The 13,427-nt window shown below is 49.5% G+C and overlaps 1 protein-coding gene and 1 gene segment (V, D, J or C); both read left to right on the forward strand.

Annotated features, from left to right (window-relative positions):
• The window catches only part of LOC105546604, a 261,509-nt gene that overhangs the window by 242,519 nt on the left and 5,563 nt on the right, over positions 1-13,427 (forward strand). The window contains exons 3-5 of the mRNA XM_011989862.1: positions 3,082-3,138; positions 7,902-8,288; positions 13,077-13,118. Of these exons, the coding sequence (XP_011845252.1) occupies positions 3,082-3,138; positions 7,902-8,288; positions 13,077-13,118 (486 nt within the window). The remainder of the gene's footprint in view (positions 1-3,081; positions 3,139-7,901; positions 8,289-13,076; positions 13,119-13,427) is intronic.
• The window catches only part of LOC105546599, a 135,936-nt gene that overhangs the window by 121,136 nt on the left and 1,373 nt on the right, over positions 1-13,427 (forward strand).

Consider the following 13,427-nt stretch of genomic DNA (forward strand, 5'->3'; position numbering starts at 1 on the left):
CTGCCATTGCAAAATTGTAACTGAGACAGTGAAAGAGACCTGACCCAAACAACTCCATCTTGGTTTTCTTTTTTGTTGTTGTTGTTGGTTTTTTTTTTTTTTTTATTTTTTTTTTTTTTTTAGCTGGAGTCTCAACCTGTTGCCAGGCTGGAGTGCAGTGGCTTGATCTTGGCTCACTGCAACCTCTACCTCCCAGGTTCAAGTAATTCCCCTGCCTCAGCCTCCCCAGTAGCTGGAACTACAGGTGTGCACCACCATGCCTGGCTAATTTTTTTTTATTTTAGTACAGATGGGGTTTCACCATGTTGGCTAGGCTGGTCTCGAACTCCTGATCTCATGATCCACCTTCCTCTGCCTGCCAAAGTACTGGGATTGTGGCCGTGATGACCGCGCCCGGCCTCCATCTTGCTTTTAACGTCCAAGTTGTCCTTATTCCTTCCCCAGCATAGGCTGAACTAACTTTGGGAAGAACTTAGTTTCTAGTTTGAAACAAAGATGATAACAGTCCTTTCCCACAACAAACCTCCTTTTTGCCTAGAGACTAGACTGTCTTTATAGGACTAACAAATTTGCCAAAAAATTAGAAATTATGGTTTAGGAGTCATGTAGCTGGATCCTGCAAGATTTCAAACCTCCCTAATTTGCTCCTGGGGATAACATCACTATTGTAAAACCTAAGATCAGGGCTTGAGATATTTTGCAGCCCCTGCACTCGATGGATCAGCTGGCACCACCCAGATGGATAAACTAGCTCATCTGGTCTTGTGGCCCCCACTCAGGAACTGACTCAGCACAAGAAAACAGCTGGGATTTCATCTCCAACCCAGCCTATCAGCACTCCTGACTTACTGCTTTCCCCTCCGCCCACCAAATTATCCTCTAAAACTTGGATCCTTGAATTCCTGGGGAGACGGCAAGATTTGATTTGAGTAATTACAAAACTCCAGTCTCCTACACAGCCTGCTCTGCATGAATTACTCTTTCTCTATGGCAATTCCCCTGTCTTGATAAATCGGCTCTGTCTACATAGTAGGCAAGGTGAACCTTTTGGGCAGTTACAGTATCTCTCTGAAAACAACAGGCAGTAACTTTTTTTTTTTTTTTTTTTTTTTTTTTTTTTGAGACAGTCTCGCTCTGTCGCCAGGCTGGAGTGCAATGGTGCGCTCTCAGCTCACTGCAATCTCCGCCTCTCCGGTTCAAGTGTTTCTCCTGCCTCAGCCTCCCAAGTAGCTGGGATTATAGGCACGCGCCACCACGCCCAGCTAATTTTTTGTATTTTTAGTAGAGACAGGTTTTCACCATGTTAGCCAGGCTGGTCTCAAACTCCTGTCCTCAGGTGATCTGCCTGCCTTGGCCTTCCAAGGTGCTGGGATTACAGGGGTGAGCCACCGCACCCGGCCTACTCCACTCATTCTTAATAGGTCCTTACTCTTGTCAGTTTCTGTTGTATCTTTATAGTGTTTCTGTATACAAAATCAAGTAAATACAAAAGTATAATTCTTCTTTTCCCCCCTCTGTTAGACAAAGGTGGCATCTGGTTTTGCTATCCTGGGACTTTCTCTTTTCCGGTTAATAATGTATCTTGGAGAATTTTTCCATAGCAATATAAAATATTTCCATTCTTTTTTAGCATTGAATATTACTCCACTGTGTGACCATATCACGGTTTATCCAGTCCCTTACTGATGGGCCTATAATTCAATTTTGTCAGTCAAATTAGTGAAAAGTGTATTTTGATGAAGCTTTTTTTTTAATTTTACATTTCTTATTGTGATTTTTTTTTCCCCCTGATAGTTAGGTACCGTTTGTATTTATTTTTCTCTGAACAATTTACTCTTTGCCCATTTTTATCGGGCTGCTGGGTTATTTTCTTATTCATTTTTAGGAGCTTACCGTATGTTGAGATTAGCCCTGATGGTGAGAACTGGGAATATTTTTCCCAAATTGTCATGTATATTTTGATTCTGTTTATATTTTACCGTGCAAGTGTGTCATCATTATGTAGTTAAGCTTGTCTTTTTTTTTCTGGATTTTAACTCAGAGCTTCAAACCCTCCAAGTGACACACAGCCTCGGGGTGGGGCCAGGGTAGTGACAGGGGCTGTGGCTTCCCTACAGGGAGGTGCCCCAACCTGGTGGCAGCTTGGAGAGGGGTGGGTACTGGAGAAGACCAGCCCCTTAGCCAAACAGCCTTACAAAGACACCCAGCTCTGAGGACCTCAAAACATCCTGAGAACAGTGCCCAGAGGCGAGAAGGAAGCCCCCGGCCTGGTCCATACCCCACCACCAACTTGCACAACGGGGAGTGATGTCACCCACCCTCCACTCCCCTCAAAGGAGCAGCTGCTTTGGTGGTTTCTCCCAGGCTCTGGCGGCGGACCCATGGGAGGGGCTTTTTGTACAAAGCTGTAACATTGTGGGGACAGGGGGGCCACAATGATTCAACTCTATGGGAAACCTTTACAAAAACCTCTCTGGCAGTCCCAACTCCCAGAGTCCCTCTTCTTTCCTCCTGGGTCACAGGTCTTAATGCAATTTGGTTCAGAATGCCTCTGCCTCACTCCTGATCACAGGTCACACCAAGACCGTGGACAAGGACAGACCCAGATGAGAACTGAAGCTTCCCAAGCAGAGAGAGCTCAGACATAAGAAGAATGCCTCAGGAACATCTCAAGTGGAGGACTCAGGGATAGTCCTGATCCCCACAAAATTGAGACAGTCGGGTGGAAGGTTCATTGGAGGTGACCGGCTCTCCAGAGGATTTGGGAAGAAGTCAGGGCTGTCTATAGATGGAGTCATAGGTTCTGGGCCTTGCCGTCCTCTGCAGGCCACGCCCTTTCCCTTTTGATGGACCCTCAGAGAGGGAGCATGAATGGGGTGTCCTTTGAGAAAGGGACCTAGGACCCTGTGGATGGACTCTGTCATTCTCCATGGTCCTAAAAAGCGAAAGTCAAAGTGTTCTTCTGTGCAATATGCAATACCCATACAGCACAGGAGGAGATTTCTTAGCTCACTGTCCTCCACCCTAGCCAGGGCCCTCTCCCCGCTCTTTGCCTTGAATGTGATTTTCACCTTGACCCCTGTCACTGTGTGAACACTGAAGCTTTCTTTGGACAAGGCACCAGACTGACAGTTGTAGGTAAGACTTTTTCAGGTACTTTTGCAGATCCGTCATAGGGAAAAGTGGGTCCACGTTTCCTTTTAGAGTGGCTGTATCCTTATGTGCTAACTATGACTACACCTTCGGTTCAGGGACCAAGTTAACTGTTGTAGGTAAGGCTGGGGGTCTCTAGGAGGGGTGCGATGAGGGAGGACTCTGTCCTGGGAAATGTCAAAGAGAACGGAGATCCCAGCTCCTGGGGCCAGGTTAAGGGAGACGTCATCTCATGTCCCAGGAGTGAGTTCAGAGGAGGCTCCCTGTAAGGGCAAATCCGCCCAGGCTTCCCAGAGGCTCTGAGCAGAGTCAGAGCTGAGCCCAGGCTGATGGGGCAGAAGAGGGAAGGGGAGGGTGCCTCTCCTCATAGTGCCCTGAGACAGGGGAGGCCAGAGAAAGCCCGGTGGGTAGTTAATGAGTCACAACACCTCTCCATCCATCTGCTTCACTAACAGAGGTTCTCTGTAGATTCTTCGTATATTCTTGTGCTGGATTTTATAGGAGGCCACTCTGTATCTCTTTTTGTCACCTGCCCGGGTCTTGAGCAAGCTCTGGAAGGGAACGCAGAGTGCTGGAAGCAGAGCTGGTGTCTCTGTAAGGGAAGAGTTCCATGAACTCCCAGCCTCTGCCTGAATCCCAGCTGTGCTCAGCAGAGGCTAGGCGGTTTTGAAGTGGCCCTGGGAGGCTGTGTTCTGGAAACACCGTGTATTTTGGAGAGGGAAGTCGGCTCACTGTTGTAGGTGAGTAAGTCACGACTGGACAGCTGGGAACTTGCAAAAAGGGGCTGGAATCCAGACAGAGCCTTGTCTCCAGTGCTTAGGTTAAAGCGTATTTTTATCAGGAAGACCTACGAGGGAGATGAGGAGGGGATAGCCTCCCTCTCCACTATTTTGTAGACTGCCTGTGCCAAGTTATGTTCCTCTACTGAGAGATGGGTAGACTCAGCTTGGAAGGGGTCACTTTGAGCATCTCCTGTCTCCTTGAAGGGTGCCAGTCATGGCCATGACAGATAAAGGAGCCTCTGACCTTACCACCATGGTCCTGCCATTTCTCTCCCTCACACAGAAAGGAGAAGGTCACAGAAGAGGGAACTTGGGGGATCACACGGGGCCTCTTGGTCTGCTGACCACTGCGTTTCGGATTGTACCATTGTCTACCCCTCTACCTAGCAGGGTTAAAAATCTACTAGGGAACAGGAGAAGACCTGGCAGGTGGACTTGGGGAGGCAGGAGTGGAAGGCAGCAGGTGGCAGTTTTCCTCCCAGTCTTTAATGTTGTGCAACTAATGAAAAACTGTTTTTTGGCAGTGGAACCCAGCTCTCTGTCTTGGGTATGTAAAAGGCTTCTTTTGGGATAGTGTGTTATAAGGTTGGAGTTCCAGGAGGACCCCTTGGGGAGGGTAGACACTGAGAACACAGCCAAGAAAAGCTCAGAAAATGTGGGTCAGTGGAGTGTGTGGTGGGGCCCCAGGAGTTCTGTGTGGGAGCAGCTTCTGGAAGGAAGGGCCTGCACCAGCTCCTCTGGGGTTTGCCACACTCATGATGCACTGTGTAGCAATCAGCCCCAGTATTTTGGAGACGGCACTCGACTCTCCGTCCTAGGTAAGTTGCAGAACCAGGGTGGTAGGACCATTGTCCCTTGGAGGCACAGTTCTCTGTTTCTCCTTCCAGCACTGGTGAGGAGGATTGAGTGAAATCTCTTACCCTGTGGAGTTCCACAGAGCTGTGCCTGCCTTCCCTTTTGGTGTGTCTTGGCTGACTCCTCTATTTCTCTTCTCTAAGTCTTCAGTCCATAATCTGCCTCCTCACTCCCTTCTCGGCTCGTCCTCCCTCTTATGTGCATGGCTCTGCCTCTCCTAAGCCTCTTCCTCTTGTGCCTCATGTCACACAGTATGCTTAGGCCTTTTTCCTAACAGAATCCCTTTAGTCCAGAGCCATGAATCCAGGCAGAGAAAGGCAGCCATCCTGCTGTCAGGGAGCTAAGGCTTGCCCTCTGGCTGGAGATCTCCAGGTGGGTTTTATCTAAGCCTCTGCAGCTGTGCTCCTATAATTCGCCCCTCCACTTTGGGAACGGGACCAGGCTCACTGTGACAGGTATGGGGGCTCCACTCTTGACTCGGGGGTGCCTGGGTTTGACCGCAATGATTTGTTGCTGGGAAGGGAATTGGATGTAAGAATGGAGGTCAGGGTCACCCCTTCCTACCTGGAGCACTGTGCCCTCTCCTCCCTTCCCTGGAGCTCTTCCAGCTTGTTGCTCTGCTGTGTTGGCTGCAGCTCCTCAGCTGTAGAGCTCCTTGCTTAGTCTTCAGGGCTGTGTGTTTTTTCACTCTTCTTTTCATTGTTTTCTGGGACTCTTCTCATCTCTACTTTCTTAGTGGATATATTGTTTTACTTTCCCTTTTTTAAACTGCATCTTCTCCTTTTTTATCTTCCCATTCTAACTCCAGTTCTGCATTGTTGACTCCATTTGGTGACTAGCTCTGTCTTCTCTCTTAAGATTCTCCCCACTGCCAGCCTCCAGCACAGAACTCTGCTCATGCCTTCATCTTCCTCCTTCTTTCTCTACTAGTCTTAGAAGATACATCTATGTCTTCCTGAGGTAGTTAAAAGGTTCATGAGCCAGGGGGGACCAGGCTGGGGAGACGAGTGGTTTCAGGGCTGCTCTTGAAGCCTGAGGGCAGAAGTCCCTGTCACAGCACTGGGTGAGCTGCAGGGAGTCTCTGAGGTGCCCCGTGCTTGGCAGGTGTTTGAGAGAGAGGTCTGAAGAGAGTGTTACAACTGGAAACTGACATTATCTTAGCAACAGATAAGATATAAAGAAGACAAAATGGGTAGGAGACTATTTTTTTTTTTTTCTGAGATGGTGTCTAGCTCTGTTGCCCAGGCTGGAGTGCAGTGGCACAATCTCGGCTCACTGCAACCTCCGCCTCCTGAGTTGGAGTGATTCTCCTGCCTTGGCCTCCCAAGTAGCTGGGATTACAGGTGCCTGCCACCACACCCAGCTACTTTTTGCATTTTTAGTAGAGATGGGGTTTCACTGTGTTAGCCAGGCTGGTGTCGAACTCCTGACCTCGTTATCCGCCCTCCTCGGCCTCCCAAAGTGCTGTTATCATAAACGTGAGCCACCGCACCTGGCCGAGACTTCATTTTCTTAAGCCTCAGAATTTGTGCTGGAATAATAGCATAAAGGCCCCACCAGGAAGCCCTAGTACAACCTTCCTGATGCTGGGGAGGAAGGAGACAGGCCGTGGAGCGGGGTTGGGATAGGATGAGGTCTAGGATGGAGACACAGACAAGGATGGAGGAATGGGACGCACAGGGTCTACCGAAGGTTAGGGGCTTGGGCAGACATTCACGTAGGTGGGGACACACACCAGGGAGTTGAGTGGAAAGTACAAATCACCAGATTCAAAGGACTGGGTTCAAGGGGCTGTGGTGGGGAAGGTGTGCAATTTGAAAAGCAACTTAAGCTGCCTCCTTCTCTCTAAGACATAGAAACGGAAGGGACTAACTTATATGAAAATCCTTTGTAAAGGATTCCGTAAAAGATTCAACTAGTGGTGACAATCCTTTTCATTCCTGTTGTTTATCATCACTGGGTCACAGGGTTTGCCTTTTTCCAAACCTGCATCTCAATTTTGCCATCAAAAACATTTCCCAAATTTGGATAAAGAACCCATATCTAGACTTGCCACATTTCTGAACCAAAAGCTCACTCTCATGGTTGGAACAGAGCCAAGCAAAGGGCACGGTAAATTGTGGTTTCTTCCACTCTTCTTGTGTCTTCAGATGAGATCATTCATTCCAAAGATCCCAGAAATTCTTTTTCTCCTCTGTCAAGCATGTGAAAGGGTCCAGAGCTCTGCAGTGTGAGCCTTCTACTGAAATGGCCCTTGGACTTTGTGGTTCATTCATACTCAATGGTCTAGCTTGCACTACTTCTGAAAATGCAAAGCTTAGCTGTAGATGGATTCCAATCCTGGCCAGGCAGAGTTGCTGGACACTCTGAGAGAAGAAAGGGTTAATCCCATGACCATCAGCTTCCATGGGATTTCAGCCATCCTGGACAAGTTACCACACCCTCCTGTGCCCCAGGGGAGGAGGAAATGTGGACCATCCCATCAGATATTGACGAGGTTTGGCTCTTTAAAGAGGGTTACATGCAAGAAAAGAAAATTTTTTAAAAAGGTGCTGCGCAGGTGGGGGAGTCAGATGTAATGGAAAAGTGTCTTTTCTAGAAAAGAAAAGCTAATTCTAACATGTATTACTATCCCACGAGACAAATAAATACATTTTGATTTTAAAAAGGAAAATTATAATTAGAAAAAATCAATTTAGTTATTGTAATTATGCCACTAATGAGAGTCTCCTACCTCAAGTTTCAGGATTACATAGCCATGCACCAAGTAAAGCTTTGAAGAATAAAGCTACACAGATAAATTATTTGGATAGATGATCAGACAAACCTCAGTAAAAACAGCCAAGACAATCAGGATATAATGTGACTATAGGAAGCTGGGGAGACAGTAGGCAATGTGCATCCATGGGACAGCATAGAAAGAAGGGGCAAAGTGGAGAGAGAACAACAAATACTAGGATGGTGACCCCAAAACAATGAGGGCCTAGAATGACATAATTGTGCTTCATTATGGCCCATTCCCAGCCCTCTCTCTCCCACACACACAGAGCCCCTACCAGGACCAGACAGCTCTCAGAGCAACCCTGGTTCCAACCCCTCTTCCCTTTCCAGAGGACCTGAAAAAGGTGTTCCCACCCAAGGTCGCTGTGTTTGAGCCATCAGAAGCAGAGATCTCCCACACCCAAAAGGCCACGCTGGTGTGCCTGGCCACAGGCTTCTACCCCGACCACGTGGAGCTGAGCTGGTGGGTGAACGGGAAAGAGGTGCACAGTGGGGTCAGCACGGACCCACAGCCCCTCAAGGAGCAGCCCGCCCTCGAGGACTCCAGATACTGCCTGAGCAGCCGCCTGAGGGTCTCGGCCACCTTCTGGCACAACCCCCGCAACCACTTCCGCTGCCAAGTCCAGTTCTATGGGCTCTCGGAGGATGACGAGTGGACCGAGGACAGGGACAAGCCCATCACCCAAAAGATCAGCGCCGAGGCCTGGGGTAGAGCAGGTGAGTGGGGCCTGGGGAGATGCCTGGAGGAGATTAGGTGAGACCGGCTACCAGGGAAAATGGAAAGATCCAGGTAGAGGACAAGACCAGATCCAAAAAGAAAGGAACCAGCACATACCATGAAGGAGAACTGGGCACCTGTAGTTCATTCTGCCAGATTCTCAGCCCAACAGAGCCAAGCAACTGGGTCCCCTTTCTATGTGACCTGTGTATCTCTCATCTGAGTGGTACCCCCCAGCCCCCTCAGTGCTGCCACATGCCATGGATTGCAAGGACATTGTGGCTGACATTGGCACGGCAGAGGAAAGGAGGTGCTGGGCTGTCAGAGGAAGCTGGTCTGGGCCTGGGAGTCTGTGCCAACTGCAAATCTGACTTTACTTTTAATTGCCTATGAAAATGAGGTCTCTCATTTATTTTCCTCTTCCTGCTTTCTTTCAGACTGTGGCTTCACCTCGGGTAAGTAAGCCCTTCCTTTTCCTCTCCCTCTCTCATGGTTCTTGATCTAGAACCAAGGCATGAAGAACTCACAGACAACGGAGGGTGGAGGGTGGAGGGTGGGAGAGACCAGAGCTATCTGTGCACAGGTATCCACCTGTCCTTCCTCCCTGCCAACAGTGTCCTACCAGCAAGGGGTCCTGTCTGCCACCATCCTCTATGAGATCCTGCTGGGGAAGGCCACCCTGTATGCTGTGCTGGTCAGTGCCCTCATGTTGATGGCCATGGTAAGCAGGAGGGCAGGATGGGACTAGCAGGCTGGAGGTGACACATTGACACCAAGCAACTCAGACCCAGAAGTATAGAGTCTCTGCCAGGATTGGAGCTGGGCAGTAGGGAGGGAAGAGGTTTCATTCAGGTGCCTCAAAAGATAGCTTGCACCTCTGTAGGATCACAGTGGAAGGGTCATGCTGGGAAGGAGAAGCTGGAGTCACCTGAAAATCCAATGGATGTTGTGATGAGCCTTACTATTTGTAAGGTCAACGGACCCTACTACTTCCTCTCAATCCTCACAACTCCTGGCTCTTAATAACCCCCAAAGCTTTCTCTTCTGCAGGTCAAGAGGAAGGATTTCTGAAGGCAGCCCTGGAAGTGGAATTAGGAGCTTCTAACCCGTCGTGATTTCAATATACATTCTTCTTTTGCCAGTGCTTCTGAAGAGCTGCTCTCACCTCTCTACATCCCAATAGATACCCGCTATGTGCATGCACGCCTGCACACTCACGGCTGAAATCTCCCTAACCCAGGGGCACCTTAGCATTCCTAAGTGACTAAGCCAATAAAAATGTTCTGATCTGGCCTGACTCTGAGTTGTGAATGTCTGGATAGCTCCTTGGCTGTCTCTGAACTCCCCGTGACTCTCCCCATTCAGTCAGGATAGAAACAAGAGGTACTCAAGTAAAATGCAGACTCTTCACATAAGAAGAGTAAGGGGCCCACCTTGAGATCAATAGCAGAGGTTAATTCAATGTGAAAGGCAGTGATGGGAGCTGAAGAGGTTACTCCTAGAACAGTCTAGGAAGACACAGATGTTGAGTATAGGAATTTTCTATATCCAACTATACTGTTCTGCCCAGAAAAGACGTGTTCAGAGGAAGAGCCAACCTATACAGGTGTATTCACCCTCCAGCTGGCCATGTCCCCATGACTAACAAAGCTGGGTTCCATATGCATCACCCACCTTCCTCGCAGCTATCTTACTGAGCACTCCATTCATCCTCATTGGTTCACCAAGTTGATTTCCCAGCTCTGAAGAAGAGATGCTCTGACTTGGAAACTTATTTTCAATGGAAGATGTGTCCTCCAGTTTCACTTACCAATCTGTTTATAAATTTCTCTCTAGTGAATTAAACCAGTGTGAAAATGTCCCCTGATCATTCCCAGAAGGATCGAAAATAAAGTTATCTAAAACTGGGAATCAGCCCCTCCCTACTTTTAGAATTCCTTCAAAAGCTCTCCGTTGTCTCACTGTCACCATGGTAATGGAGTGCCAAATCCTAAAGGTGGCACAGAAGACCTGATGATTATCCCCATCTCCTTCCACACTCTCCTCACTTCTCTCATCCCTGAAGCCCCTGAGCTTCTTCTTTCAAGACACTTTGCACATGCTCTTCCTCCTGGGGTGATAAAGTACTCTTCTCCCCATGGTAACTCTTGTTTAGACTTAAAGATTTAGCTTCTACGTCTTCCCCTCCAAAAAGCTTTCTCTGGCCCTTTCTTGCCCCTTCCTTACCTCTTCTTCCCCTGAAGCTGGATTAAATACACCCTTTATTTTGCTATCACAGTGCCTTGTGTATAATCTTCTTTGTGATACATCACACTTGCTGGAAACTACCTCTTTATTTGTCTGATACCCCCAGGGACTATGAACTCCTTGTTAACAAGGATGCATTTGATGATAGCATCCCAGGGCTATAGTATAGAACCTCAGTTTAGTGTAGACACCACATAGGTATGTATGAATAAAAAAATGAATAAATGAGTGAACCCAAAATGACTCAACCCGGGAGCAATCATCACCATAAGTCTTGCCTGAAATAGCCATTACCCTTCCATTTATAGGACTACACCACACAGTCTTCCCTCTTTGTTGCAACACATACATGCATTCAAAGATGCATGTGTGCATGTATGCACACGTGTGTATATATATGTTTATATTTACACACATGTACACACATCCACTCATTAAACACATATCCCTGCGATGTGTTGTTATCAACTTCCAAGAAAATTAAGATACCCAATTACAGTCCCCAAGAAGCTTATCTGTTCACAGAGCGACTCAATCATGAACAGAAAGAGCCGCATGCAAGTCCATGCTTTGAAAGAGCAACATGAACTGCTTACTAAAATGCAGTCAGAGAATGGTCCTCAATTTCTTACTGGGATAATCAGGAAAGAGTCTGAGAAGGTGGCAATCTCTTCAAAGGAAGAATTGGTCTCAGTTGTTCACTCCAGAGAATGGCCGTGCTGATCAGAGGCATGAACAAAAGCCCTAATGACATGGTTAGGTACCTCTGGGTAGGCCCATTTAGCTGGCTGCAAGGTTCAGAAATGGGAGTAATCAAAATTAGCGCTGGAAAGGCAGGTTGGTGCATGCCACCCTGGGAATGAACTTATCTCCATGCAACCAGCATGGAGCCTGCACATGGTGGAAGTTCACTAAACACTTGTGGAGTAAATGAAGACTCTGGAGTTCGGACTTTGTTCAGGAAGCAACAGAACAAAAGAAAATTACAGAGGTTTCTGGATTGTTTGTCCTCCTGTCATATGGTGCCATCCACTGCTCTGCGGATTTTCCTATGAGCTGCCCTGCCACCCCTCGCTCCTCCCACCCACTTCACTATAAATGCCAGTCTGAGCAGATGGGCACAGTGAGCCCCACCAGGGAGACCCAGTGACATAGATGGTCTGCTCAGGGTGGTGCCTGTTCCAAGGAGGGGCCCCTCCACCCCCCCCCCACCATTACCATCACTGTGACTTTCCCCAAGCCCTTCCCATTTTAATTTACTGCCTTTGTCTTTTCCAAGCCCCACACAATCAGACTAACCTCTGCCACCTGCGCTTCCTGCCTCTGCCCAGTGGTTGGGGGAGGGAGACTATCAGGGAGGAAACATTTTTGTATCACGGTGTAACATTGTGGGGACTGGGGGGAGCACAATGATTCAGGTAGAGGAGGTGCTTTTACAAAAAACCCTGCTGCCAAAAACATCCCCACCCAGCCCAGGGAATGCAGCTACCAGGTGGGAAGAGGTCTCTGGGGCTGTTCCCAGCTGTTGTCTTGCAGGGTCCTCCAACCCAGAGAGCCCCTGTCCATCTTCCTGTCCACACTCAGCTTCCTAGAAATAAGAAGGCCAAGACAGCGAAGTGGGATTATCACTCAGCACTTTTAATAAAACTTGTTCTTGACAAAGTACTTGCACATGCATTATTTATTAAGACTGATGAAAATCCTGAGGGAAAGATATTGTCCCATTTTTCCGATGAGGAAACTGAAATCAGAGAGGTTACGCGTCATATAACTAGGAAGAGGCAAGGTCTAGCAGTGCAACATCGCCCAGCTCCAGGCATTCCAGTACCACCAATGCCCCTTCAGATTTCAAAGCCACTGTGTTGTCCCCAAGCCAAGTGGATTCTCCTCTGCAAATTGGTGGTGACCTCAGGCAAGATCCAAGTTACCGTGTCCAGATAATTCGAGACAGGAAGAGACAGGCTCAGGAAAGAGAGGGAGGGTGTGCTCTCTATCTGTGCTAAGGGAGGTGGGGAAGGAGAAGGAATTCTGGGCAGCCCCTTCCTGCTGTGCTCCTACGGTGAGCAGTTCTTTGGGCCAGGCACACGGCTCACCGTGCTAGGTAAGAAGGGGGCTCCAGGTGGGAGAGAGGGAGGGCTGCCCAGCCTGGACGACCCCAGAACCCTGTTCTTAGGGAAGTGGACACTGGGCCATCCAGGGCCCTCCTCGGGGAAAGCTGGGTTTGCGCCAGGGTCCCCAGGGCTGTGCTAACACCGCGCAGCTGTTCTTTGGAGAAGGCTCTAGGCTGACCGTGCTGGGTAAGGGGGTGGTTGGGGCTCCGGAGCGCTCCGAGAGGGCAGGATGGGCAGAGTTGAGCAGCTGCCCCACTCCGAGAGGGGCTGTGCTGAGAGGAGCTGCTGGGCGTCTGGGCCGAGGACTCCTGGTTCTGGGTGCTGGGAGGGCGATGGGGCTCTCAGCGCTGGGAAGGACCCAAGCTGAGTCTGGGACAGCAGGGCGGGCAGCACCGGTTTTTGTCCTGGGCCTCCAGGCTGTGAGCACAGATCCGCAGTATTTTGGCCCAGGCACCCGGCTGACAGTGCTCGGTAAGCGGAGGCTCCCGCGGAAGCCCGGGAACCGGGGAGGGGCGCTCCGGGAGGCCGGGGGCATAGCAGGGCCAGTTTTTGTGCTGCGTCTCGGGGCTGTGAGCCAAAACACTCAGTACTTCGGCGCCGGGACCCGGCTCTCAGTGCTGGGTAAGCTGGGGGCGCCGGGGGACCTGGGGAGAGACGGCGCTCGGGTTTTTGTGTGGGGCTCGGGGGCCGTGACCAAGAGACCCAGTACTTCGGACCAGGCACGCGGCTCCTGGTGCTCGGTGAGCGCGGGTCTCAGGGGCGCGGGCGCGGGCGGCTTGG

Source organism: Mandrillus leucophaeus, unplaced genomic scaffold (genome assembly GCF_000951045.1).
Source record: "Mandrillus leucophaeus isolate KB7577 unplaced genomic scaffold, Mleu.le_1.0 Scaffold365, whole genome shotgun sequence".
Classification (NCBI taxonomy): domain Eukaryota; kingdom Metazoa; phylum Chordata; class Mammalia; order Primates; family Cercopithecidae; genus Mandrillus; species Mandrillus leucophaeus.